The following is a 23,176-nucleotide window of genomic DNA, read 5'->3' as shown; positions in this document are numbered from 1 at the left end:
CTTATCCTGTTTCCATAGAAACCCAGGGATGTCCTGACTCTGCAGTATCAGCCTTTGGCTTTAAAAAACACCTGCCTGCTGCCACTGGACCTTATGCTGGACTTGGAGCAGCCATTCCTGGTCTGTGATGAGGACCAGCAACCCCTCCCAGATGGCCAGGTGAGCAGCCCTGGACTCCTCCAGTGGGGTCTGAAGAGGAGGGATGTGGTGGTGCCTTTCTGTTGGGAGATCCTTGAGTCAAGAAGTTTATTCTGTAGCATCAGCAGTGGGCTGGCCTGAGCTGCATCAGCAGAGCTGCTGAAGGAATCAAAATAGTATCTGAATTGAGGAGATCCATCCTGGCTTTAAGGCACAGGGAGAAAGGAGCAGGCAGCTGGGTCTGGGTGAGCCATGCAGTAAAGGTGTCTCCTGGAAAGCATGCCAGCTCTCCAGCAGCCACCCCCTTGTATTGGGGCTGAGCACAGAAATGGGAGCCTGAGGGAATCCTGGACTGGACTGGGGTGCCTGCAGACAGACTCCTGCTGTAGAGAAATGAACCATGAACTGAGAATCCAATGCTGGGGTCACTTTGAGCATTTACTGTTTCATGCTGTCAAGACCTTGGGACATCATGCCACAGGGTTGATTAATTACTGCTCATCTCCTTGCAGCCTGTGAGAGTGGGTGTAGGGGAGACCTGTCATCTCTACGTTGCATTTGACCCAGCTTATGAACTGGATTTTAAGAGCTGGAAAAAAGAGAAGATTCTGAACATAGACATGGTCAGGGGCCATCCTTTTGTGGAGCGTATCGTCCTTCGGGGAGAAGTGCACTTCCCAAATCTCCAAATCCAGCCCAGCACCCTAAAGTTTGGCTGCATCGCGGCTGGCACTAAAGAAGTGCGTTCTCTGGAGATGACCAACTGCAGCTCCCTTCCCGTGGAGTACCACTGGACATTCCATTCCAAGAGCCAGGTTTACAGGTTGAGGTATGTGCACCTTTGCCCTCTCCTCGAAGCTCTTCTTCCTGGTGTCCTGCTTGTACTTGGCAAAGAAGAAAGCTGTTTGCCTAGGATCTGACAGACTGCTTCTGACTTTTTCTTGTGCAAATAACACTGACCAGCTGTGCTCAGGCTGGATGCTCAGGGAATAGGTTTTCCACCAATTTGGTGCTGCGTAGCCCCCACAGTGGTTTCCCCTGGGAAGGAAAGCTGGGGTGAAAGCTGCTTTCTCAGACCTCTGTGGCCTGAGGCAATGTTCACCTTGATGAAGGGCTCCTAGTCCCAGCTCCCACAGTGCTGCTGGAGGCCTTTCTGGCCCCTCTGCTTTGGGATGGGTCCTCTCTGCAGGAGCTGCTCTCTGCTCCTTGCCTTCCTCCCTTGCATTGTGCTGGAGGATGCCCAGAAAGTCCCAGCACCAGACAAAGAGCTACTTAGTGCCTGGGCTGATGCTGAACAGCCAGCTAACAGCCTTCCCTTTCCTTCTTTGCTGAGACAACTCCTTTACTGCCACGATGATTTCTTTCCCAGGGGTCAGCTTTCAGTGGACACCTCGGATTCTTCACTCCCTTTTTTTGTGACACTTGTTACTCATTTTGACTTTTCCTCACTGCAACATATCCCTTATGGGTTCTGTACTGCTTGACAGCAGGACTTGTTCATCACATGATCTCCTATCCCTGCCTCCTAGAGAGTTTCTACTTTAGAGTGAAAAATGTCATTGTCTGGGCACCGTGGTCCTGGGAAGTTGCCTCAAACCATTCATTAAAACTAAAGACAGTGGAATAGATGAGTAGGGATCTCTTGGGGGTTATGATGAGAGAGCCAGAAAAGAAACCCAGCCATAGATAACAAGCTACAAAGCCAAAGGCAGTGATTCTTTGGGGAGCAGGTCATTGCAGGCCCTGAATGCCTGTCTGGGAATAGAGCATCCTGGCGGTGGCGTTTGACTGTGGGGAGCGCTTGCAGCTCAGCAGGGTGACAGGCAGGCACGGCTCAACGATGTCCCTCACGTGGCATTAGAAACACAAGCAGAGTTACCCTGCTTCTATTTAAAATGGGGAATGTGACCTGAGTCACCTGGGAGTGTTGGAAAATGTCAACCAACCCCCCCCAACACTGTCAGGGAAACATTCCTGATAAACCCCTGGTGGAGCTGCAGAGTTTCTGGCGTTGGGCACTGGGGGGGGCTGTGCTGGCTCCTCAGTGGCCAGGTCTGCCTCTTGGTGCCTCAAATCTCACCTTTTTGCTTGCCTTCTCTGTCTTTTCTGCTCCCACCGTGCTTTTTGCCTTCCCACAAGGTGTTAATCCCTGTCCTCTGTAGTTCCTCAATGGAAGCAGTTGCAGCTGCTGCACCACTGCTACCTTGGTGTCATCCCTGGGCTACCTTTAGAACAGAGCTGCTCCAGCCTGGATTGGGAAGGGCTGGATCAAACCATCTCTCAGTTCAACATGCCAGCACCCAGCCAGGGGCTGCATCCTGACCAGGAGCTGCTGGTGCAGGTGTCCCTCCCTCCCACTGCAGGTCCCTGGTCATAGTTATGTTATATTCCAGATATGAGCTTTCCGCACCTAAATTCCAACCCAAACCACCAAAGGAGAAGAGAACCAGTTTGGAATCCTCAGTATCTCGAAGGAGACGCTTCAGGATCAGAAAAGAGGAGCCAGTCACGGCCCTGAAAGAATCGCAGGATCCTGCCCAATCTTCAGGAGCAGAGGTAGATTTTCTTGTCCACCCAGTGTTTGTGCTGTCTCCCCAGCCTGCCAGCACCAAGTCATGCTTGTGCTGCCGACCTCCCTTTTTGCTGCCCTGCTGTCCTGTGTCCTGAGGGCTGGTCAGGCAGCAGGGCCAGTGGCTGGACATGGGGTGAGTGGGAGGGAGAAGTAGGAGAATTTTCCTTGGAGAAGCTCACTCCTACAGGCCTGTGCTGAGTGTGGGATTTTTTGCCTTGTTTTCTTCACAATGTAAGATGAGGCTTTTATCATGGTAAGACTTCCAGCTTCCTTCCCAGAGCAAGCTCTGATGAGTCCTGATCTCCATGTACCCTCTTCCCAACCCAACCCAGACTACCTGTGTGCAGGTCTCTGCTTTCACCCAAGAGCTGGTGTTGGTGGCCCTGAAGCTGTCTTATAAACTGAGACTTTGCAAAGTGGCTGTCTCTTCCTCCTAGCATAGAAAATGGCTTTGTTTTCAGGTGCCACCAGAAAGCCGTGGACGGTATTACATCCCACTAGGGCTCGTGGGAGTCAAATCCCCCATGGATGTACTGCACACTCCCCTCGAAGTGGAGGAGGTAAGAGGGAATCTGTCTCACTTGCACATTGTCAGTGTGGCTGGAGCTCCCAGTGCCACTGGTGGCCCTCAGCATTGGCCACAGAGGGGCCTCATGTCCCTCCAGGCCCATCACAAAGTGCTGCTGAAGCAACTGGTTGTTGGAGAGGCCGTACAGAATACATTGTAGGGCTGCCCAAGGATGCAGCACCTATGGAGGGCATTGCTTCCCCTGGACCTCATCTCATAGGAAATTTTTGCAGGAGCTTTTGCTGAGGCACCTTGAGAACGCAGCATATATTTCAGAGAGAAAGGGGAAAAGCCTCAGGAGTCAGATGAGCTGGGCTGGAGTTTTTCTCTGAGCTCCCTGAGCTCCAAGAGCTCTCACTCTGTGTGTCCACCTTTTCTAAAAGCAGTAAGAAAGGCTTTTTAAAGGCAAATCATGCATCAGAGAGAATTTCTACTGGCAGGAGACATTTACTTTAATGTAGTGTATTAATTAATGCATTGATCTGTGAGTATGGGAGAAGATTTTCCTCATGGTCCCTTCACTGGTCAGTGGCACAGATGCAGGATAAGATTAGGATGATTCTGGCAGTGTTTAGGGAATAGGCCCCTCTGGCTACAGCTGCACTTTGCTCCAAGATGCTCTTCTGCATCCATTTCCACGCTTAACATCTCAATCTCTTCTGTCCTCCATCCAGGTTTTCAGTATCGCGCCACTGTCAGGTGTGCTGCGGCCAGGAGAGAGCCAGCAGGTCTCCTTCACCTTCTCTAGTGGCTTCAACACCATCTCTGATGTCATGGCACTGTGCCACGTGGAGGGAGGCCCCACCTACGAGGTGGTGGTGACGGGGGAGACCTCCTGTGTCAGCTACTCCCTGAGCCCCCGGGAGATCGACTGTGGCTCTCAGGTAGCACACACATCCCCTGGCACAGCTCCTTGCCTTGGTGGGTTCCTGCCCACCTCGCTCCAGGGCTCCCTCCCCTTCCCAGCCCCTTTGTTGGCTCTGGGGCTTGGAAGTACAACCTTTGGGGGACACATCTGGCATCCAAGCTGGTTTAAAATGGCCATCTCCAACCCTCTCCACAATGCTGGGAATGCCTCTTTTTCAGGGTACCTAAGACTGCCTCCTGAGGCAGGCAGGGTCCCAGTGGGGCTGCTCTGAGGGATGTGTCCCTGAGACATCCTTCTGCTAATCCACCCTAAAGCCTGACCTCCAAGGAGATGCTCTTGTCTAAAGCTCTTGCTTAATCCACACAATAATCAAGGGAAGAAGTTGGGCTTCCTGTCACTACAGTTGGACAGACTGTCCCAGCATAATCCCCACTTCACTCTTTTTCAGTTGAAAGCCCACAGATATTTCCAACTGCTGGCCCTGTCTGTGTTGCCCTGGGTGACTCCCTTGTTGCATGTGTGTTGTTTGCCAATACTAGCATGCAGGTACCTTTTCTTCTGGAATGCCTCAGTGCTGTCTCTGTTTCTCCTGGCTGTTGGTGACTCCTCAGAGTGCAGAGAGCCCATGTCCCCTGGTTCATTTATTGCTGGCCCTCACATGGTTGTTACCACACCTCTGTGTGCTGCCAGAGCTCCCTGGTCCTGTGCAGGTGCCCTGTGCTTGGGGCTTCCCCAGGTTCCCAAGTGCCCTTGTCTCCTCCGTGGTGCCTGCTCCCATGATGTGTCTGCTTTCAGCCCCAGGAGAGAGGAAGGAGATTCCCAGCAGCAGCCCTAGGTCTGTAACTTCCCTCTTCTGTGCCTTCTCTCCAGATGTTTAACGAAATTCATCACAGCAAGGTCACCCTGGAGAACACTTGCAGGAGTGAATTCAGCTGGGTGCTAAACCCTAGCACTGCAGACCAGCAGCTGCCTGGAGTGTTTCTGGTCAACCCCACCACTGTAAGTAGCACAAGTGACTGACCCCAGCCCTGTGTCAGGTGCTCCAGGAGAGTTTTAAAGGGAAAAAAGACAGGGTGGGGAAGGAGGAAAGAAGTCGGAGGGGAAAACCCCAAACCCAGCCATGAGAGAGACAGAGCTGTAAGCCATTTCTGCAGGGGCCAGAGAAGGTCAAACAAGTGCTCTCCTGACAGACTCCCCCACGGCCTTGGCTGGTGGGTGGCTCTGCTGTCACAGGGCAGACGCCGGTGGGAGACACAAGTGTGTTGGCCATTGTCTGTCCTGCTGTAAGGGGAGCAGAGGAGAATTCTTTTTGATAGATTTCTCAGATGAAAATAAGGCACAAACGTGGCGTTATATCTGAAGACTGTTTATTGGTAAAGAAAGGGTATGGTCCCGACCAGAAGGGGATAGAAAAGAGAGCGAGAAAGAAAATGAGAAACGGAGAGAGCAACAGAGGACAGGGACAGAGCGTCACCGCTAGAGCCCTGGGGCGCTCTGTCGGGTCCTGCTCGGCACATGGAGCAAGTGTGGGGCCAGCCGCACCAGCGTGCGTGCCCGCCGGGCGGGGCCGGCTGTCCCGCGGGCTGCGGCCGGGCCGGGCTCAGCAGCCGCGGCTTGTCACGGTCAGGACGCGGCTGCTCCCTCGGGGAAGCAGCGGAGCACTGGGTTGCCGTGGTGAGCCGGGAAGCGGCGACAGCAGCGTAGACGGACAGGGAGGAAGAGGCTCTGCAGGGATCTGGACCCTGCGGGTGCTCCCAACCCAACAAAATAACAAGAATGGCAGGGGAAAACGTTAACTGCTTGTATATTCTAAGATTCCTTCCGTAACTCAGCCATTTGAGGAAGACGGTCAGACGGGAAAAATTTTCCTGGGCTTCGCGGTCTGCCCACCTCCAAGGGGGAGGTCGCTTGCAGCCCCCCAGACACGGAGCTTGCCTGCATTTTCTCCTTGCGATCTCCTTTACACGTGGCATGTGTAAAGGCTCCCAGCACGTCTACAGCCCCTATAGTAATTTTTCTCCCCATGTCAGAAAGTAGATTTATAACATATCTTGTGGCATAACTTAAAATTTAATTGGTTGCTCACAGTCACTCTGGGGACCCCGACGGCTGAGATCTCAGGCTGTGCTGTCACTGGAGCGTTTCTGAGGGTCACCTCACCCAGGCTGTGTGGTCACATATCCCTTTCTAGGCTTGCTGCTCCCTGCCTCCTCCAGCTTTGTTGCTGTGCAGCAGCTTTGTGGGGCAGTGAGGGGGCCAGGGAGCAGCGGGGCTGGAAGAGCAGGGAGAAAAATTTGCAGCATCCCATCGCTGTCCAAGCTTCTCAGTCCTGCCTGGATGTCTTTGAGCCGAAGCAGCACTCCTGCTTTTTTCCCCTCCTTGCAGTGGGAAGAGGAAGTGTTTGACTTTCCCATTTTTTCATGCCTGTCTCCTACAAGGGATGAGAGGAGCTGCTGGCCCTGCTTAGCGCGGGGACTTCCTTTGCATAGCAGCAGCAGAAGAGCCTTTTTTTGATGAGGCGGGCTCTTGCTGGGAGAAGGCAAACCCCATCAGCAGCAGGGCTGTGCTCACATCGGGCTGTGCTCACATTGGGCTGTGCTGGGGCTGCAGCCTTATGAGCCATGGGGAGGACACACGGCACCCCGGGATCAGATGCTTGACTTTTTGGTCACAAGGAAGGTAGAAGGTTTGAAAAATGAAGGCCACTCCTCAGTTAAAATTTAAAGAACATTTAATAGGAGACAATGGGGGACAAAGCAGAAGTAACAGCGCTGGGTGCTTGGCTTGGGTGCTTAGCCAGAGGCACAGACCAGTCAACACAGCAACACCCCTTATATACCCTGGGTATTGCATCAGCCTAATCTATATCTACAAATGCTTATATATATTGAAATATTTTAACATAGTTCCTCCTCCCTCCCGCCTTTTTGAAGCATCTGCAGTTGTCCTAGTCCTGGTCATTTGTTACTTTTTGACGCATTCAACAGGTTTCCATTCCTTCACTGGTTAAATGTTAGTATTACAGCAACTCTTCACCAACATTGGTATCACAACACAACATTTGCATTAAAAGAACTCTAAACTTTAGCAAAACTTCTTTTACAAAAGTCAACACTATAAAACACATAGTATTTACTCTAACAGTTGTGAAAGCCAACACTGTAATGTTTATCACGAGGGTGATATGGTCTGATGGTTTCTTCTAGATGAGAACCTGTTTCCTCAGCCTTTCTGTCCCCTGAGCCATCCCCATCAAACACTCTGATGCATTCCTCCCTCTTCTTCTGTCCCTGCAGGGCTCCATTGCACCTGGTGAGAAGCAAGTGCTGGAATTCTCTTACATGCCAGGATTACCAGGAGCTTTCAGCAGGACTTACCAGCTTAAAGTGGGTGACCTGGACCCGGAAAATATTTGTCTGAAAGGAGAAGCATCCTTTCCAATGATCTGTATGAACCTGCCCTGGAACATCAAAGGTGGGCACTGCCTGTCTGCCCCCAGGAAGGGCCCCTCTGGTTTTGTTCCCTACCATATGCCCATAGGGCAGCTCATGCTCCCCTCCAGCAAGCCTGGAGGATTGCAGGACTGCCAGACCAACTCAAGCCCCCTGGTTGCTTCATGAGTCTTGAGCAGAGGATCCCACGTGGGCTTTGTCCCAGGAATCAGCTTGCCAGCACATCTGGCAGGGTCCTGAAGGGTGATGGCTAGAGTGAAAGGTTTGGGAAGGCTGCAAGAGAGGCTGGCAGGGCTTCTGGCAGGGTTGGATATGTGTGACATTGCAGGGGATGAGATGCTCCTCTGTGGGGGGGGAGATGGGTGGGAGCAAACATGAGGATTCAGAGAGGAGCAGCAGCATCCACTTTCCATAGATGGCTTGAGGGATTTCTTTCTGGAAGAAACCAGTGTTGGGAGGCAGGGACTTCCCAGCTTAAATAAGACTGGCACTTTGCTCACACTTCTCTTTTGTGGATGTTTTCTTCCTTCAGAAAATGAAAAAGATGAGAAGCCTCTGACACAGCTCGTAAAACTCGCGCAAGAACACAGTCAGAGGAAGAAATCCGTTGATCGGAAGAAGACTCAAAGCCTGAAGACTGGGACCTTGAAGTCTCAGACCCAAAAAACTCGGACTGCAAAGAGTCTGAGTCCGAAGACTGGGAACCTGAATCCTGATGTGCTTGACTCTGGCATTGCAGTAAGAACAGCTGCAGCCTTCTTTGGCACATGCCACCCTCTCCATGTCACCTGAACCCCTTGCAGCTCACAGCAGCTCCCCAGTGCCCTGATGACACCTGGGACCTCCCTGCCCACTTCCAACCTTGTGTCACCTCAGCATTGTCCCTAGGGCTGCCACTCTGGTCATGGTCTCCTCTGGGGCTGCACCAGCTTCCTGGCTACCCCAGGGAGAGATCCTGAAGGCCATGCTCCAGGGATGGAGTTGATGGTGCTTTGAAGGAGATGCAGGTCATTGCTGGGAAGTTTGTTGGTCCCAACCCAAGCTCAGACAGATTTACAGACCTTAACAGCAGCTGCCTGATTGTGGCCTGGGGCTGTGCTGGTGGTGCTCATCTCCAAGAGGCACCAGCTTGGTCCTGGTTCCTTTTCAAGACAGTTTTTGTCCAAGCTGCCGTGGTACTGACTGGGGGCAGGCAAGTATCTGGAGCTCTGGAAGGTTCCTGGCTTGTCTGTCTGCCTGGCCAGATCAGCTTTGCTTACAGTGTCTGGGCAGGCAAAGATGCTGGAGTTACTTCTCTGGAGATGAGGTCCTGGCTGAGGGAGCAGGAGGTGTCACAGGCACTGAGCAGCCAGACAGAAGGACCCCACACCCCCTCCCAACAAGAGCGGGTTGGGATCCTTTCTCAGGTACAAGCTGGGCCTTGTGAAGGACCTTTGCTAACCAGCCCCTGTCTTCCCTTTCCTTAGCCAAACACTCAGCAGATAAACACGGTGAAGACGCTGATTGAGAAGGCTGCTCTGGAGATGCAGGAAAAGCTCACACCCCATTCCCCAGAGAGCAAGTTCCCTGACAAAGAACTGTGCCAGAGCCTTGTCAAGTGAGTAGGGACTCCCATCCCCATCTCCAAGGTTCCCCGTGGGGAATACCCAGCCTTGTCCCCTTCTCCTGAGAGCTCCTTGTGTCTGCAAAGCTGGGAATAGCCTGGACTCCAGAAAGGGTCTGGTCCTGGTGGCTGTGACACGCAGCATGTGAGCAGTGGAGTGTCCTCCCTTCCCCAGCCCCCCGCTGAGCTTTGGACTGCTCAGCTCCCCCCAGGTTCTGTCCCTAGAGCTGGGGGAGCCAGTGCAGGCCTTCAAGCCCTTCCAGACAGCACAAATTCTGTTCCTGCTGACTAGCTCTGAAAGAAACAACTCCCAGCTGGTGTCTTGGTTCCAACTAACAGAGCACACTAAACAAAAGGAGAAGGGAACTGCACATGTCAGCAAACCCTGTAAAATCCAAAGTCAGATGGCTTAAAGCCTGGTGGGATGGCACGGCTTGGTCCATCCCTTTGAAACATCATGATGCAGCACAAGCACGGCTCCGGAGCTTCAATTCAGAAAGAAGATGCTCTGCAGAACAGATCATGTGATCTGGCTGCAGAGCAATGGAGATTTCTTGTGCAGGCAAATCTTGTTCCTAGGCCCCAAAGCAATTTCAGGCTCAGGCTGTATACTAGGCTAAGCAGTTTGATTGAGAGCAGTGGAGACCTAGTGTACTCACTTACACTGGGTTTTCATGGCAGAGGAGCTGTGGCCAGTGTCCATTTTAAACTTATTTTCAGGTACCGTTTACTAGTGGTAAAAAACCTAGGACCTGCACTCCTGACTTCCCAAAGTCATTGCCAGGTGGTCAGGCCATGGGTTTCATGGGCTTGAGCTGAGTTTTTACAGCAGTGAATAAAGAAATAGCCACTGTATTTGTATCCTCCATCCACTTGGGTGCATAGCCAGGCTGTGGTTTAAGGACTGTCCTTAATCTTCCTTGCAGAGTTGAGCTGCCTGAGTATGTCCTGGACATGGGCACTGTCCGTAAGGGTTTCACTGAGAGAAGCACTCTGGAGATCACCAACCCTGGGCAGATCCCAGTGTCCTTCCAGATCGATGTATCTGTCCTGCAGGACACAGGTAAGCAGTGCTGGAGACACTTCTGTGGGCTTGAAGGAGGTGTCTCAGACAGATTAGCTAAAGCCATTGAACTTGGGGAGGTTTCTGAGCTTTTTCTTCTCAGTGCCTCTGCAGGGAGCTTTAGAGGCAGAACTATCCTGGCCAGCCATGCCCAGGGACCTGGCCTGCCTGTGACAGCCCTAATGCTCCTGTACAGAGGCCAGATGGGCTCATCACCCTGGTCACCTCTCAGCATATTCAGCCCTTGGATCCCATGAGTATCAAGTTTCTTTGGGCACTCTGTGGGCTTATTTTGCCATCCAGCGGGGTCTGATGTGTTTTGGAAGCGCTTTTTTTGGAGTTCACACTATCACAGCACCTGTATTCAGCCTTTATTGAGGAAACAGCCTGTGAGATCCTCTGGTGGATCAAAAGAGGTTTCCAAAAGAGGCCTTGAGGCAAGGCTGCCCTTCCATCACACAGTGGCTCACTGTGTCTGAGGGGTGTTCAGGTGCACTCTTAAGTTTTTGTCCAGGTCACAGCACGGCGTGGGGCTTTTGCCAGACCTCTCAGCCAGGACACCTGTAAGGTCTTAATGTGCTTATGACAAATTTTGTGTTTCCTGTGTATCTCAGCTGCTTTGTGTTCATCTGTTCAAGGTTTCAGCGTGGAGCTGGACCAGGTGCAGGGCCTGCCCCACAGCCACACCAGGACGTTTGACGTGCGCTTTGAAAGTATCCGGCAGCCACGGGGTGACGTGGATGTGCTGCTGCCCATAGAGGTACCACAGCTCTTGGGGCAGGCAGCAGGCTGGGCACAGCAGCAGATGTCACCTGCACCCTCTGCTGAATTCTCTGTCCTTCTCCAGGTGAAAAAAGGCCCCACATATAACATCCGTCTGCGTGCCGCTGTGTCTGAGCTGTCACTCGAACTCTCCAAGAACACTCTGCACTTCTCTGCTCTGCTCGTTGGGCAGTGCCAGGTTGAGACAATCCAGCTCTACAACTGGTTCCGAGTACCCTGCCGATGGTCCATCAAGCCTGTTCAGAAGGTAAAGCACAGGCCCATAACTTCTTGGTTGGGTTTTCTTTGTGATTCTTGCCATTTCTGCTTCTGTGGCTGCCTGAGCACTTGGGTCTATAGCGTGTTTGAGGAAGCTTCTGAGGGTCTAGATTAAGGCTGGTTTGCCTGGACCTGTTCCATTAGCGGATGCTTTGCTTTTCTGCCATCTTCACCCATTCCTCCTCTTCCTCTGAGCACAGTAGTTCCCTATCTGCCTGCCCTGTCTACAGGTTTTCCCTCCAGCTGTAGGCTATGGGAGCCACACTTGGTTTGGCTGTGGGTGCTCTCAGCACTGTGTCAGTGTCTCGGAGCACGAGGAGACCTCACACAATTGGTTTCTGTGCCCAGAACAATCAGCACATGTACATGACACCAGCCGTACATCAGAAGCAGCAGGCGCTGGAGGATGAGCCCTGTCCCTTTGAAGTGAAGCCTTCCAAAGGAACCCTTGGTGCAGGAAGGTGGCAGAAGCTGCAAATCACATTTACACCCAAGGAGGAGGTGAGATTGGCAGATGTCAGCCCAGGAGGTCTGTCAGGGCTATCTGGAAATGAGGGCCTGGTGCAGAGAGTGTGGTAGGAGCTCTGCCTTCACAGGCAGCTTTCTGCAAGCCCTGTACTCTGCGTGGCTCAGTTCACCCCACAGAGCACTCCCGTGAGATGTGCTTTGAAATGCCCACAGGGAGCTTGCACAGAGAGCCCAAGGGCTTGGAGGTTGCCCCTTGGCACATGGGGGGGATGTGCCCAACTCCCCCCAGCCTCCCCCTTGCCTGGCTGCATTTGCAGCTGCCACACTCGGTGCAGGGCAGCTGACCGCTCACAGAGGATAATCCTGGAATGGCCAGTCTGGGCTCACCCTGCTGCAGGACTGACAGACCAAACAGCCACCACACACCCTCCTGGGCACGGCAGGACAGGCACTTGTGGTGATGTGCTGCCAGCAGTCCCTGGGGCTCTGGCCTGCCTGCACATTCCCGTGCAGCTGGGGATTCAGCTCAAAGGATGGAGCATTCCCAAAAGTGGTTTGCCTGTGGCCGCTGGGTCTCGGAAACTGGCAGTGTGTCCCAGCACGGACACAAGTGCTTCTGTGCCCACACACAGTCCCAGGGATCTTTTAATTGCTCAAGAAATGTAACCATCTTGTGTCTGGCTTGGACCAGAGCCTAACACTAAGCAGAGATGCTGACCCTTACTTCTGGCCAGCAAGAGCTCATTTGCCTGGAGTTGGCGTTTGCCTGATGCAGCAGTGCCAGGACTGTGTCTGGACACTGTAACCCCGAGGGCCCCTCCCATGAGCATTGCACTCCTGCAGGACTAGGTGAAAACGCCTGACAGTCCATTGTACATCCATGTGATACCAAATACCCAGTTACAGTGCACACCAAGATTCATCCCAGTTACTCAGACCCAGACTACTACAGATGCTCTAGTCCCTAGCATAAGTAAATATCTGGTTTGCATTCACCTTGGAGGGACTGATAACACCCTGACCTTGGGGCAAGCATTGTTGTATTTGGGGTCCTGTCACCTGAGACTTCATGAAAGAGTTTCCTGCACTTTTCTTTTTACAGAGGTCTTACAAGAATGAGCTGGAGCTTAACATTAATGGGAGCAGCAATTGCTTAAAGCTGCAGCTCTCCGGACAAGGTCTGGAGCCGCGGTTGGAGTTCAGCCCTCCAGCACTAAAGATGGGATGGATGCTGGTGGACAGCACTGGGGTGGAGGCCACAGTGGTGGTGAAGAACCCATGCAACTTTCCCATTGAGTTTTACTCCCTGGATTTTGATGAGCAGCACCTTGAGAAGAAGAAGGTGAGAAGGCAGGTCTGGTCCCCATGTACATGCTGCCCAAGCTTCACAGCACGCCAGTGTTGCCAGGCTTGTGCCAGGGAGATGGAGGCAATCCCCAGGGCAAAGCCAGCTCTGCTGATATACTGTGGGAGGACCTAAACTAAGTAGTTTGTGTTGTGTTGCGTTGCCGTGCTTGGACATCCAGGTCACAGATCCGAAGACCTTGACTGGGGAGATCCTGAGGGATGGGAAGCTGCCAGCGGAAGACCAGGTAAAACCCTGCAAGGCCCAGATCTTGAGCTTGCCATGTTTGTGGGCCCTGGAGCATTGTGTCCCCCCCCAGGTGCTAATGGCACAGAGCCTTGTCCAGACCCCTGATGATGTTCCACAATGACTCTGTAGCATCTATGTGAATGGGGAGGTTATCACCATCCCTCAGATGGGCAGGAAGTGGGCGTGCTCTGTGTCCAAGTGTCCCATCTATTCAGAGTCTCCCAGCCTGGAAATCATTCTAAATGGTCCCAGGACAGGGCAGCTCATGGTCATTGTTTTCTTCAGCTGAGTCACTTGGAAGAGGTTTCTCTCCCGGTCTGGCTTGTAGCTCTTGCATCTGCTCTGGAGCCTGCTCACCCCACTGGGCATAACAAAGCACTTGTACATCATATAAGTCAAAAACCCCATTGCCAAAAGCTCAGTGCCTTTAAAGAAGGAGTTGTGAGGATGAAGGTGACAGAAGTATAAACAGGATTTTCTCTTCTGTTTTAGATGCTGGAACATCTGGGACTGCATCCCGACAGCCCTCCCCTTTCCCCTGCTGCTGTGCTCTCCAGTGTCGAGTACCCAGAGAAGCGGCTGGGCTCTGCAGAGCGTGTGCAGGACAATCTGCTGGGTGCTCCAGTGGTGCCAGCACTGAAGGTGCCAGGGCAGGGACCGGGTTGCATGGGGGGCATGGGGGACAGGTTGGACGGAAAGGGATCATTGTGGAGAGGTAATGAAGATGTGGTGGGGCCCCATGTCTGCAGGTCTCCTTTCTGTCAGGGATGGGACAAAAGAGACAGCTCTGCTGGAGACAGAGCAGTTCTGTAAGACAAGAGGTAAAAAATTACTTAAAACCATCAACCTTGTTTGAGGAGAGGGTCTTGCATAAGAAGGGGCATCCTAGGCAAAACAAACACCAGTAAGGAAGACCAAGCCCATGGGCAGGTGGACTTATTTATTCTTTCTGTTGGTGAACAAACCCCCATTTTGCTTTCCAGAATGGGGATGTCTCAGGGCTCACCTCTCCCTCCCTTTTCTCTCTCCCCTTAGGCCAAGGCCCCAGATGCAAAGGGCAGTTCTGCCAAGGGCCAACCAAAGACGGGTAAAGCAACCAGCAGAGACAGATCTGCAAAGGAGAAGCAGATCTCCACACGGAGAACAGAAAGTTCCCGGGCCTCTTCTGCAACAAGATCCAAAAGTACGCTGGAAAGGGCCTCAACCCCCACAGTATTCCTCAGGTGAGCCTCACGGGAGGAGGTGATGTCTCTACTTCTTGGTCCTCTTGCCAAACAAGGTCCATCATTCCCAGCTCCACAGTGACCCTGTGCCAGTGCCTCATGGGATGGCGAGTGCACCCTCCTTGTTTCGTTTGCTCCTCAGCAATGTCTGAAGCCTCCTCTTTAATTGCCAGGCTTAAACAGTACCGGTGGATAGTGCCTGCCCAGGGTGAGGTGGAACTGAAGGTCAACTTCTTCGCCAAAAAGCCAGGGAGGTTTGAGCAGACACTGAGCTTTGAGCTTGTGCCATCAAAGCGCCAGTACAAGCTGCCCTGCAGTGGCACTGGCCTGTACCCCAGCATCAGCCAGAACCCACGGTAAGGCTGGCCCCTGGCAGCCTCCCACACCACAGCTGCCGCTGAACTCACAGCCAGGGCTGGGCAGATCATACTGCCTGAGGCTGCCCAGCACCTCTTCCTGTGCTGGGAGCTGGGAAGGCAGATGGTACCTCAGCCACCAGGAAGGGTTATGGCTTTCTGACTACATTTCCTACTTGGAGCATCTCATAGCTCCTCCTTCCCCCCTTTCTCTGCCCAGGGTGGTGTTTCCACAGTGGAGGGCGACCATGAAGGAAGGTGAAGTCATCTTCAAGGAATATGTTGAGAGCACAAAGCAATTCCACTTTGGACCGCTGCTGTGTGGGAGATCAAGAGAGTGGTATGTGCTCCCTGCTGGGCCTTGTACTTTTCTGGACATGCCTGGAGAGACATGCTGTCCTGGTGGCACAATCCAGGGCAGTCCCTGGCAGAGTCCTGGGAGACACATAGGTTTGAAGGACCACAGATGTGAACTTGAGCAGATAAGAGGCAAATGAGCCTTGGAGGAGCTGCTCTGCCTACTCCGTGGCTGCCTTGGTGACCAGAGCCGCGTGCTGCCGCCAGTCCAAAGGTGTTAGACGGCAACTTCTGTCCCCCTCCACATCTCAGCTTCACCCCTTAGGAAATGAACTTTATGGTGGCTTTTTAAGTGCTTTGAGCTCTGCAGGTAGCCTGATCAAGCAATTATTCTGTAGATGGTTTTGTAAAACTTTCATTCATCTGTAATTATATAAGACTTTATTATTAACCTGCCAATGGGTGTCGGGGGGAACGTACAGCAGGAATTACATTTTCCTGTAATGACATTGCATCCCAGCTGCTGGATAAAATCTGCCTAAACACTTGGCCATTGAAGCTATTGTATATTTCTACTTTTACTGTCACTAGTTTTTTTAATAGGATTTAAGTTCTTGTCTCCATAGGAACTCTGGAGGGTTAGGTCTGTTTAGACAACCCAAGGAAATGAAACTGAAATAGTTTAAAAAAACCACACGATCTTTAGCCAGGTAGATGGGTGGTTTGGGATTTCTGTTTGCCTCTTTAGCCCTTTCACTCCGAAGGAATTTCCACACCTGAGAGAAGGGTCATTTGTTACCTTCTTGCATTCCTCTTGGGAATTGATGCTTTATATTTCTTTCTCAGACTTTGAGCTAACCCATGAAATCCAAAGCAGTTTCATGACTTTTATGAGAGAGATTAGCTAAACTCTTTTTCCAAAAGCCTTTCTTTATACCCTGCAGGGAAGGCACCTCAAGAAAGAAGGGGAAAGAACCCGTGTGCCTGCTGTACTGTTATTTTTCTAGGCACCCTTGAATTTATGTTGTATTAAAAACTCTCAAAGTGGCCTGAGCATCATCAGGCTTCTGGGGTGGAGGCACCAAGTCCAGGTGTAGCAGACACGGGGCTTGCTAGAGTCCCTTGGAGGACAGAGGCCTAGAGATAAGAAAATGCCAAGTCATAGTAACTAAGCCAGAAGCCCTCTCTCTGGTCCTCCAAGACCTAAGCATATTTCTCTGTCACCCCATAGGTTACTTTCCCCTAACCCTTACAATTGGACAGTTTCTGATCCCTTCTACCCCTATATAAGGGGCTACTTTAGCCCATTCTGGCTAGAAGAGCTGTCCCTGGAACCCTTCACGGACCCCTCAATAGACCCTCGCTGTGGAATCTCCGAGGCCTCTTCTCTCTCTCTCACCGTCTGCTTGCCTGGAAGCCACTGCTAGCCGAGAGCGCCTTTAGCAAGCTAAGAGCTGAAAACTATAAAAGAGCTGAGATCACTAAGAGCTGACTATCACTTAAGCTTGCTAAGGTAGCTGTGGCTATAGAGCAGTTCGTTTTTCTGAACACCCAGCCTCCAAAAGGCTGAGCTGTCCGGCCTGAGCCTGCCTGCTCGCCTGGGAAACAGACCCTGCAGAAACCCAGCTGTCCAGCTAGAAGTAGCCCCTGTGGCTTTCATCCAGGGGAAGGCATCAAAGTACAGCAAGGATCCTTGCCATGCCTCTGACTGGGATCCATTTCCCTCACTTGTTTGTTAGAGCAAGGTCTTCCAGCACTGCTTCCTCGGGTGCACATGGTGCTCTCCTTGGTGTGTGGCGAAGGTAACAGTCTTTTCAGCCTTTTCCCCTTTTGTTGACAGGTACAAGACCCAGAACTGTCCTGGCAACTCTGAAAATATAACCATCTTCAACAACTCCCCCACGGACGTAAAGGTCCGATTCTCCTTTGAGAATGCTGGGGAAGCAGATACGTTCCTTTTGAACCCTCCCCGCATGAGACTGAAACCAAAGGAGAAGAAGGTAGGAGAAGGGCAGGTAGAGCAGGCACCACAGAAGTGCCCAGGGGCTGCTTCTCCTGCTCACACACAGAGCTCTTCTGATTTCTTCCTGTGGGACCATGTGCAGGAGCTGACCATTTGGGCATACCCCACTTCCCCTGGCTTCCTGGAAGACAAACTCGTCTGCAGCATTGAGAAGAACCCGAACCCAGTGGTCTTCAGCCTGTGCTGCTATGGGGTGGGCATGAAGATGGAGGTCAGCACCCGGGAGCTGTCTTTTGACAAACTGCTTCTGCACAGGTCAGTCATCCCACAAGCAATCCAAAACTTGTGACAAAGAGAAAACGTTTGACTCTGGTTTCTGGGGCATGGATGGAGCTGCCCCAAGTTGCATTCAGTGGCGAGGCCGGTGTGACCATCCAGCAGCTAATGCCAAGTGCCTTCCTGTCTCTGCAGGACTGACTGCAGGACCTTCGTCCTGAAAAACAACAGCATGCTGCCCATGGCCTGGCAGCTCCGTGGGCTGGATGACCTTGTTGAGAACTTCTCCTTGTCACAAAATAATGGCATCCTTGATCCCCGCTCAGAGTTTGAAGTGACACTGCATTTCAAGGCTGAGCAGATTGGCAGCATTGAGAAGACCCTCCGACTAGAGGTGAGAGGGACTGTGGCCTGCCTGGCAGAGCAGGGCATAGTGAGCAGCCATGTGCTGCTAGGGACAGAGTCAGGAAGAGCTGCACCCGCCAGACACAAGGGTGCTGTGACCCCAACTTCTGCCTCTACACAGCATTTGCCAGAACGTGCAGTGCATCCACATCCCCCCAGACAGGCAGACACTGCATCCTGAGCCTGTACCACAACCACCTCGTCCCTGTGAATGGTTGAAGGTTGTTGTCTGGTTGTACAGACTGCAGCGTGATCTCTGTATTCCTCCTGGACTTTGTCTGAAGCTCTTGCATAGTACAACAAACTCTCCCTGTGGGATTTTGTTCCCTGGCCCCCTGCTTAGGGGCTGCCCTTCAGACAGGGTGCTAGGTGATTTGGGAGGGTTGTCAATGCCACTGCTCTGAGACACCTCATACTTCTTGTGGTTGTTCTTACACCCCTGTGCCTCTCAAGGATGCTTTAGCAGCAGCATTCCCTGCTGTAGGAGTGCAGAGTTGGGCTGATAGGGTTTTTTACTGCAGCAGAATCCCACTGGGACAGCCCATGAGAGGAACAGGTTAACAAAGCTTGGGAGTCCGCCAATGGTTGTGAAGCCAGGGAGGCCATAGGGAAAGCAGCCAGCAGAGACAAGGACTTTACAGGCTGTCTACCAGAAGAATAATCTGAACAATGTTTGTTTCTTGCTGCCTCAGGTTTCAGATGCAGAAAACATCCTGGGGGTTGTTCAGACAGAAAACATCAAAATCTCTGCAGAGGTCTATGATGTTTCTCTGGGCATTGACATGCCTGAAGGTCAGTGGATGCCCCCCAAACAAAGCAGTCCAGGTGCACTGCATTATCTTGGGAGGTGGGCAACCAAAGCACTTGATGGGATGGGGTGGGATGGGACAGCATGCAAGGAAGGCACGGATACGTAAAGCACATACTCTGCAAGCTGCGTGGAATAAAGCGTTGTCAGGGCTCTGACAGCCCTAAGTCTTTCCCCTCTGAACTTTGAAGTGTGCAGCTTCATGTGCAGATTGAATTTGGGGGCTTTGAAACAACAGTGATGTGAACAGGCAACGCCCACAGGCTCAGTGCAGCATATAAAGTAATTGGATTTGTGCTTGGGAGTGAGGAAATGGGAGCCGAGCTCTTTTGCTACTAAGCCTGCAGATACTTTGGGTAAGAAGAGAAAGGGCAGACAAGTAGTTGGAAACCACTTTCAAGAATGGAAACTTGCTGAAAAGGGCTTTGCACCGAGACCTCCATGTTGCTTGTGAGCTGGTGTATTCTGCAGCAGCTCACAAATACTGTGTTTGACCTCACGCTGTGGATTTTCTGCAGGTGCAGATGGAAGCTTGGAATTTGGAACAATTAATGTCCTGGATAAGGTGAAGAAAGTCCTGAGTCTAAAGATCAAAGGGATATACAGGATTGAGTACAGGTGAGTCCAGCTGCCTGGTAGTGAGCATTTCCCAGGCCTTCATTCTCCCTCTGTCAATGGCTAGAACCTGTTTCCATGCTGGCTACCTCATGGTATATACAAAACCTGGGCTCTCTGATCTCAATTATTTTACCAGAGAATTCAGCCACAAACCAGCAGTTCTTCACAGCTCAGCTGGAGGCCAAAGGAGAGCCCCAGAAATTTCAGCCACTGAAATGCTGAGATTCATTGCCGTTCTTTGGTGGTCACCTCCTTCCTTTCTCTTTCTGAGACTCTGTAAAGAAGTGAATGAAAAATTTTTTGCAGTAATCTTGTGATTGTCTGCACTCTCTGTCAAGATCCAGGATTCCCTGAGCAGAGCTGGACTCTCCCTTTTTTTTCTGGTCCTATGCAAAGTCCTGGCTGTGCTGGTGGCACCTGTACTTGTAACTGCAGGGCTCTCCTTCCTTCCCTTTCTCCCCAGGTTCACGCTGAAGGGTGCAGGTCCCAGGATGCAAGACTTGGCATCCTACTTCACTGTTACACCTCAGTCGGGCATGGTGAATGCCTCCCACCCTGATGCGAGTGTTGAGATAATCTTCCACCCCACAAGTGAAATCCTCCTCAAGAACATACCCATCCTTTACTGCCAGGTGAGCTGCCTGGGCCAGGCTGTGTTATCACACGGTGTTTTGGGAGCGTAAACAGGATAGGTTTCTAATGGGAGGAGGGCTTTACTGGAGAATCCTCTCTCCTACGTACACAAACAAAGTCTTTCAGCACCATTTGGGAGGCTTCCTAAGTGGAGCTGAGACTCTGGCCGGCGTCTTTATTGTTTACCATCCTTCCTGTGGACACAGGTGATAGATGCCAGCTCAGGTGAAGGAGGCCAGGCTGTTACCAACATCCCAATAAGAGTGTCGGCCAAAGCCGAGTACAGCAAGTACAGCATTGTGCCTGCCTCACCCACCGACTTCGGAGCCATGATCAAGGGCACCAAGAAGAGCCGGACTGTTGTGCTGAAGAACAACGGCACGCTCAGCTTCAAATTCCACATCCGCCGAGAACCCAAGCTTGCATCTGCATTGGAAAGCAAAAGGTCTGAGAAGCCCTGCACCACCCTTCCTGTCATACACGCCACAGCTGGTATGTGGCAGGCAGCCAGGAGACTTGGGCTATCGTCCATTTGCGTCCCTGGCTTGGGGAGAGGGAGCAAAAAAAAACCTCAGTATCCCCATGTATAGTACAAAGCTGGTGACTGAGCTGCTCAGTCCAGCAATAGGAGCTGCTGGCTGCTCTCTGGGAGCCATCAGGAGCAGGAAGGCTTTCCTCTGTGAGGAGGAACGCCAGCTTTGGCCTTTGAGGCAGGGGAGCTCAGCATGACAGATACCTCTGTTTTCTCCTCTCAGTTCAAAGCAAGGGGAGTCTGCTCCATCAGCTAAAAAGCGCTCAAAAGGAAGGAAATCAGGCTCCTCGACACAGGTGGGTGACTCCTGCTGCCCTGCTGCTGCTGCAGGGGATGTGAGAAGATGCTGCTGTGCCCAGGCTGGGGCTCATCGCCATAGGGTGGGATGTGGTCTACAAGACCAGTATCTGCTCAGTCCTACTGACAGTCCTGTACTCTGGCTGTGACCTGGAGTTATGGGGTCAACAGAGGGGAGCAGGTCCTGTGTTTGGTAGCTGCTAGCCAGCATAGGTCTGTGAACACCTCAGAAGCAAAAACATCCCCCACTGAACTCCCAGTCCACAGAGCTCAGACATTACTTTTTCTTCTTCCCAGTCCCCTATCTGTCTCCCATCATTTCTCACAGCTATTTCTGCTCTCCTGTATTACCTCTGAGGTTGAAGGATCACAGCTACCACGTTCATTCTTTACACTCCAACTCCTTTCTCTCTGCCACTTGGGACAGGCTTGCAGCTCCTCTTGGCTTGTTGCTCTCAGCCTGGGGCTACCTTTGGGCCATGGAGTCATCCTTCCCTGCCCTGGGACTGGCTGCTTGGGCCCATCTGGAGGCCAAGGCAGGACGTACTCTTTACTGGGGTGCTCAAGGCACAGCTATTAGCCATCAGCCTCTCCTGGAACTTTTTCTGCAGGGTCACCTCAGGCTTGGCATGTTCACAGTGTCCCCCTGCTCCGGCTCCGTCCATCCGTCACGCATGCAGTTGATCAAAGTGGAGTGCCTCGCAGAGCAGGAGGGGACATGGGAGGAGCAGATCTACATTGACATCATGGACAGAGACCCCACAGACAATCCCCTCGGCATTCCCTTCACCCTGATTGTCGAGACCTGCGTCCCAGGTACATACTGCCCACAGTGCCCTTGGTTACACTTGCTGCTGATCAGCACCTCAACTTGCTGCTTGGATAGAGAGGCACGCTAGCCTTGCTGTCCCACCTTAAAATCCTCAGAGGTTCCAGCCCTCTTCAAGTCCACCAGTTCACTCATTATCCCTCCCAGGCTCGGAGGGATGCATGGAAGGATAAAAGGAAAGCAGTGCTCTCTAAGACTGAGGTTGACTGGGCTCCATCCTCACAGCCAGCTCCCCACCCAAGGCTGGGTTTAGCAGTCACCCGGGCAGAAAGGGCTTATCGAGCCTTCTGAGAGGCCAGCAGGGTCTAGACAAATTCATCAGGGAGGCTTCTCCGTGCTCATCCCTCTGGTGTGTCCACAGGACTTGTTGAGAATGTCGCGTCAATCTTCAAGGAGTATCCGATCTGCAGCAGCGCCGACCTCAGCCACCAGCTGCAGTCGGTGAAAGGCACGGGCCTCTTTGTCAGAGATGAGAACAGATTCATCTTCAGCAAGGTTCAGGTTGGGCAAGAGGCAGAAACCCATTTCAGTATCTGCAATGCTTGCCGTCTGCCATGTGACGTGGCCCTCTCCATCAAACCCCTGCCTGGAGAGGTAAGAACAGGAGGCCAAGGTGGTGGTTGCCCTCTAAGGGCTGTGCGAGAGCCTATTTTGTTCTCCAGATGCATTGTTGCCTGTGGCCCAGACTAGTCTAGCTCAGTGCAGGTCAAACTGCAGGGGAGAGCAGCAGAGCCAGGGAACAGTTGTGTGGAATTTTGCATGTCTCAGGAGAGGTTTGGCTCACACCTCTGGGTCTTTGGTGGGAGAAGTGAATCCTTCTGAAGCTCTCCTGGAAGCACACGCAGAGAGGGGCTGTTATGAACTGACATGTCAGGGCTCAAAGCAGAGCATCTCCTCAGGCTCCCTGGCTTTTCCTTCTCTTTGAAGGCCAGTTCTGGGTTATTTGCAGAGTCTTCCATGCAGTGCCCATCTCCCATATAGGCTGGGGCAGCCTCCTGCACTCAAACACCCAATGCTTTAGCACAAGGTCAGCATTCCCCGGGAGGATGGGAGCCTGCCCGGGGAAGCAGGAAGAAAGACACAATGTCTGGGGCTGTTCTCAGTAATGCATTTATGAATAAAACTGTGTCATGTTGAAAGGTGTTTTCTCCTAACACTGCTCTCTGGGTTCCCCCAAGGAACAAAGCCTTATCAACAACATTTTCAAGCTGGATCCAGTCAAGATGTCCATTCGTGGCTCGTCCTCTGCCGTTGCTACGGTGACCTTCACTCCGCCAGACAAGCAGAGCTACGACTGCACCTTCGAGGCTTCCCTTGAGATGCCCAAGGGGTAACTGACCCTGTGAAATATTGGGGGAGGCCTCACTGATAGCTGCCTCTCCCCTGGGAAGGCACAGGCCTCTTGTTAGCTCTAACGCTTTCAGTAGCCTTAGGCATGAGATGATCTGGGAGTAACTCTTAGAGTAGAAAAATGAGGCTGATGGTTTATTCTGTATGAAGAACTGTCAAGACAGGGAAATACTAGGTAGCCAATTGGAAGTTACCCAGATGTGCTGCAGCTGACCTGGGCGT

The 23,176-nt window shown here is 52.2% G+C and overlaps 1 protein-coding gene across 1 annotated transcript; it reads left to right on the top strand.

Moving 5' to 3' along the window:
- The first annotated feature begins 2,541 nt into the window (after positions 1-2,541).
- Positions 2,542-22,938, top strand: LOC132332979 (hydrocephalus-inducing protein-like). Its single transcript, XM_059857705.1, has 28 exons — positions 2,542-2,694; positions 3,172-3,270; positions 3,953-4,162; positions 5,017-5,145; positions 7,443-7,620; positions 8,131-8,336; positions 9,065-9,195; positions 10,128-10,264; positions 10,903-11,024; positions 11,112-11,294; positions 11,654-11,806; positions 12,876-13,115; positions 13,300-13,365; positions 13,860-14,009; positions 14,403-14,590; positions 14,764-14,946; positions 15,167-15,286; positions 17,084-17,243; positions 17,349-17,521; positions 17,678-17,876; positions 18,580-18,679; positions 19,214-19,313; positions 19,777-19,945; positions 20,153-20,391; positions 20,702-20,774; positions 21,387-21,591; positions 21,966-22,198; positions 22,783-22,938. Exons 2-28 carry the CDS (start codon positions 3,235-3,237, stop codon positions 22,936-22,938), a joined length of 4,239 nt encoding a protein of 1,412 aa, XP_059713688.1. The 5' UTR covers positions 2,542-2,694; positions 3,172-3,234.
- Positions 22,939-23,176: the final 238 nt, after the last annotated feature.

Source organism: Haemorhous mexicanus, chromosome 12, assembly GCF_027477595.1.
Source record: "Haemorhous mexicanus isolate bHaeMex1 chromosome 12, bHaeMex1.pri, whole genome shotgun sequence".
NCBI lineage: Eukaryota > Metazoa > Chordata > Aves > Passeriformes > Fringillidae > Haemorhous > Haemorhous mexicanus.
The sequence above is the reverse complement of the archived record's forward strand: the minus strand, read 5'-3'. Positions and strand labels throughout refer to the sequence as shown.

What these genes read in the sequence shown, in the direction of transcription:
- LOC132332979 (XM_059857705.1), top strand. Translation starts at nt 3,235, where the DNA reads ATGGATGTACTGCACACTCCCCTCGAAGTGGAGGAG. An exon ending in AGCACCTTGAGAAGAAGAAG is followed by an intron (nt 13,116 to 13,299) that starts GTGAGAAGGCAG and finishes TTGGACATCCAG; the next exon opens with GTCACAGATCCGAAGACCTT. An exon ending in CAGTGGTGCCAGCACTGAAG is followed by an intron (nt 14,010 to 14,402) that starts GTGCCAGGGCAG and finishes CTCTCCCCTTAG; the next exon opens with GCCAAGGCCCCAGATGCAAA.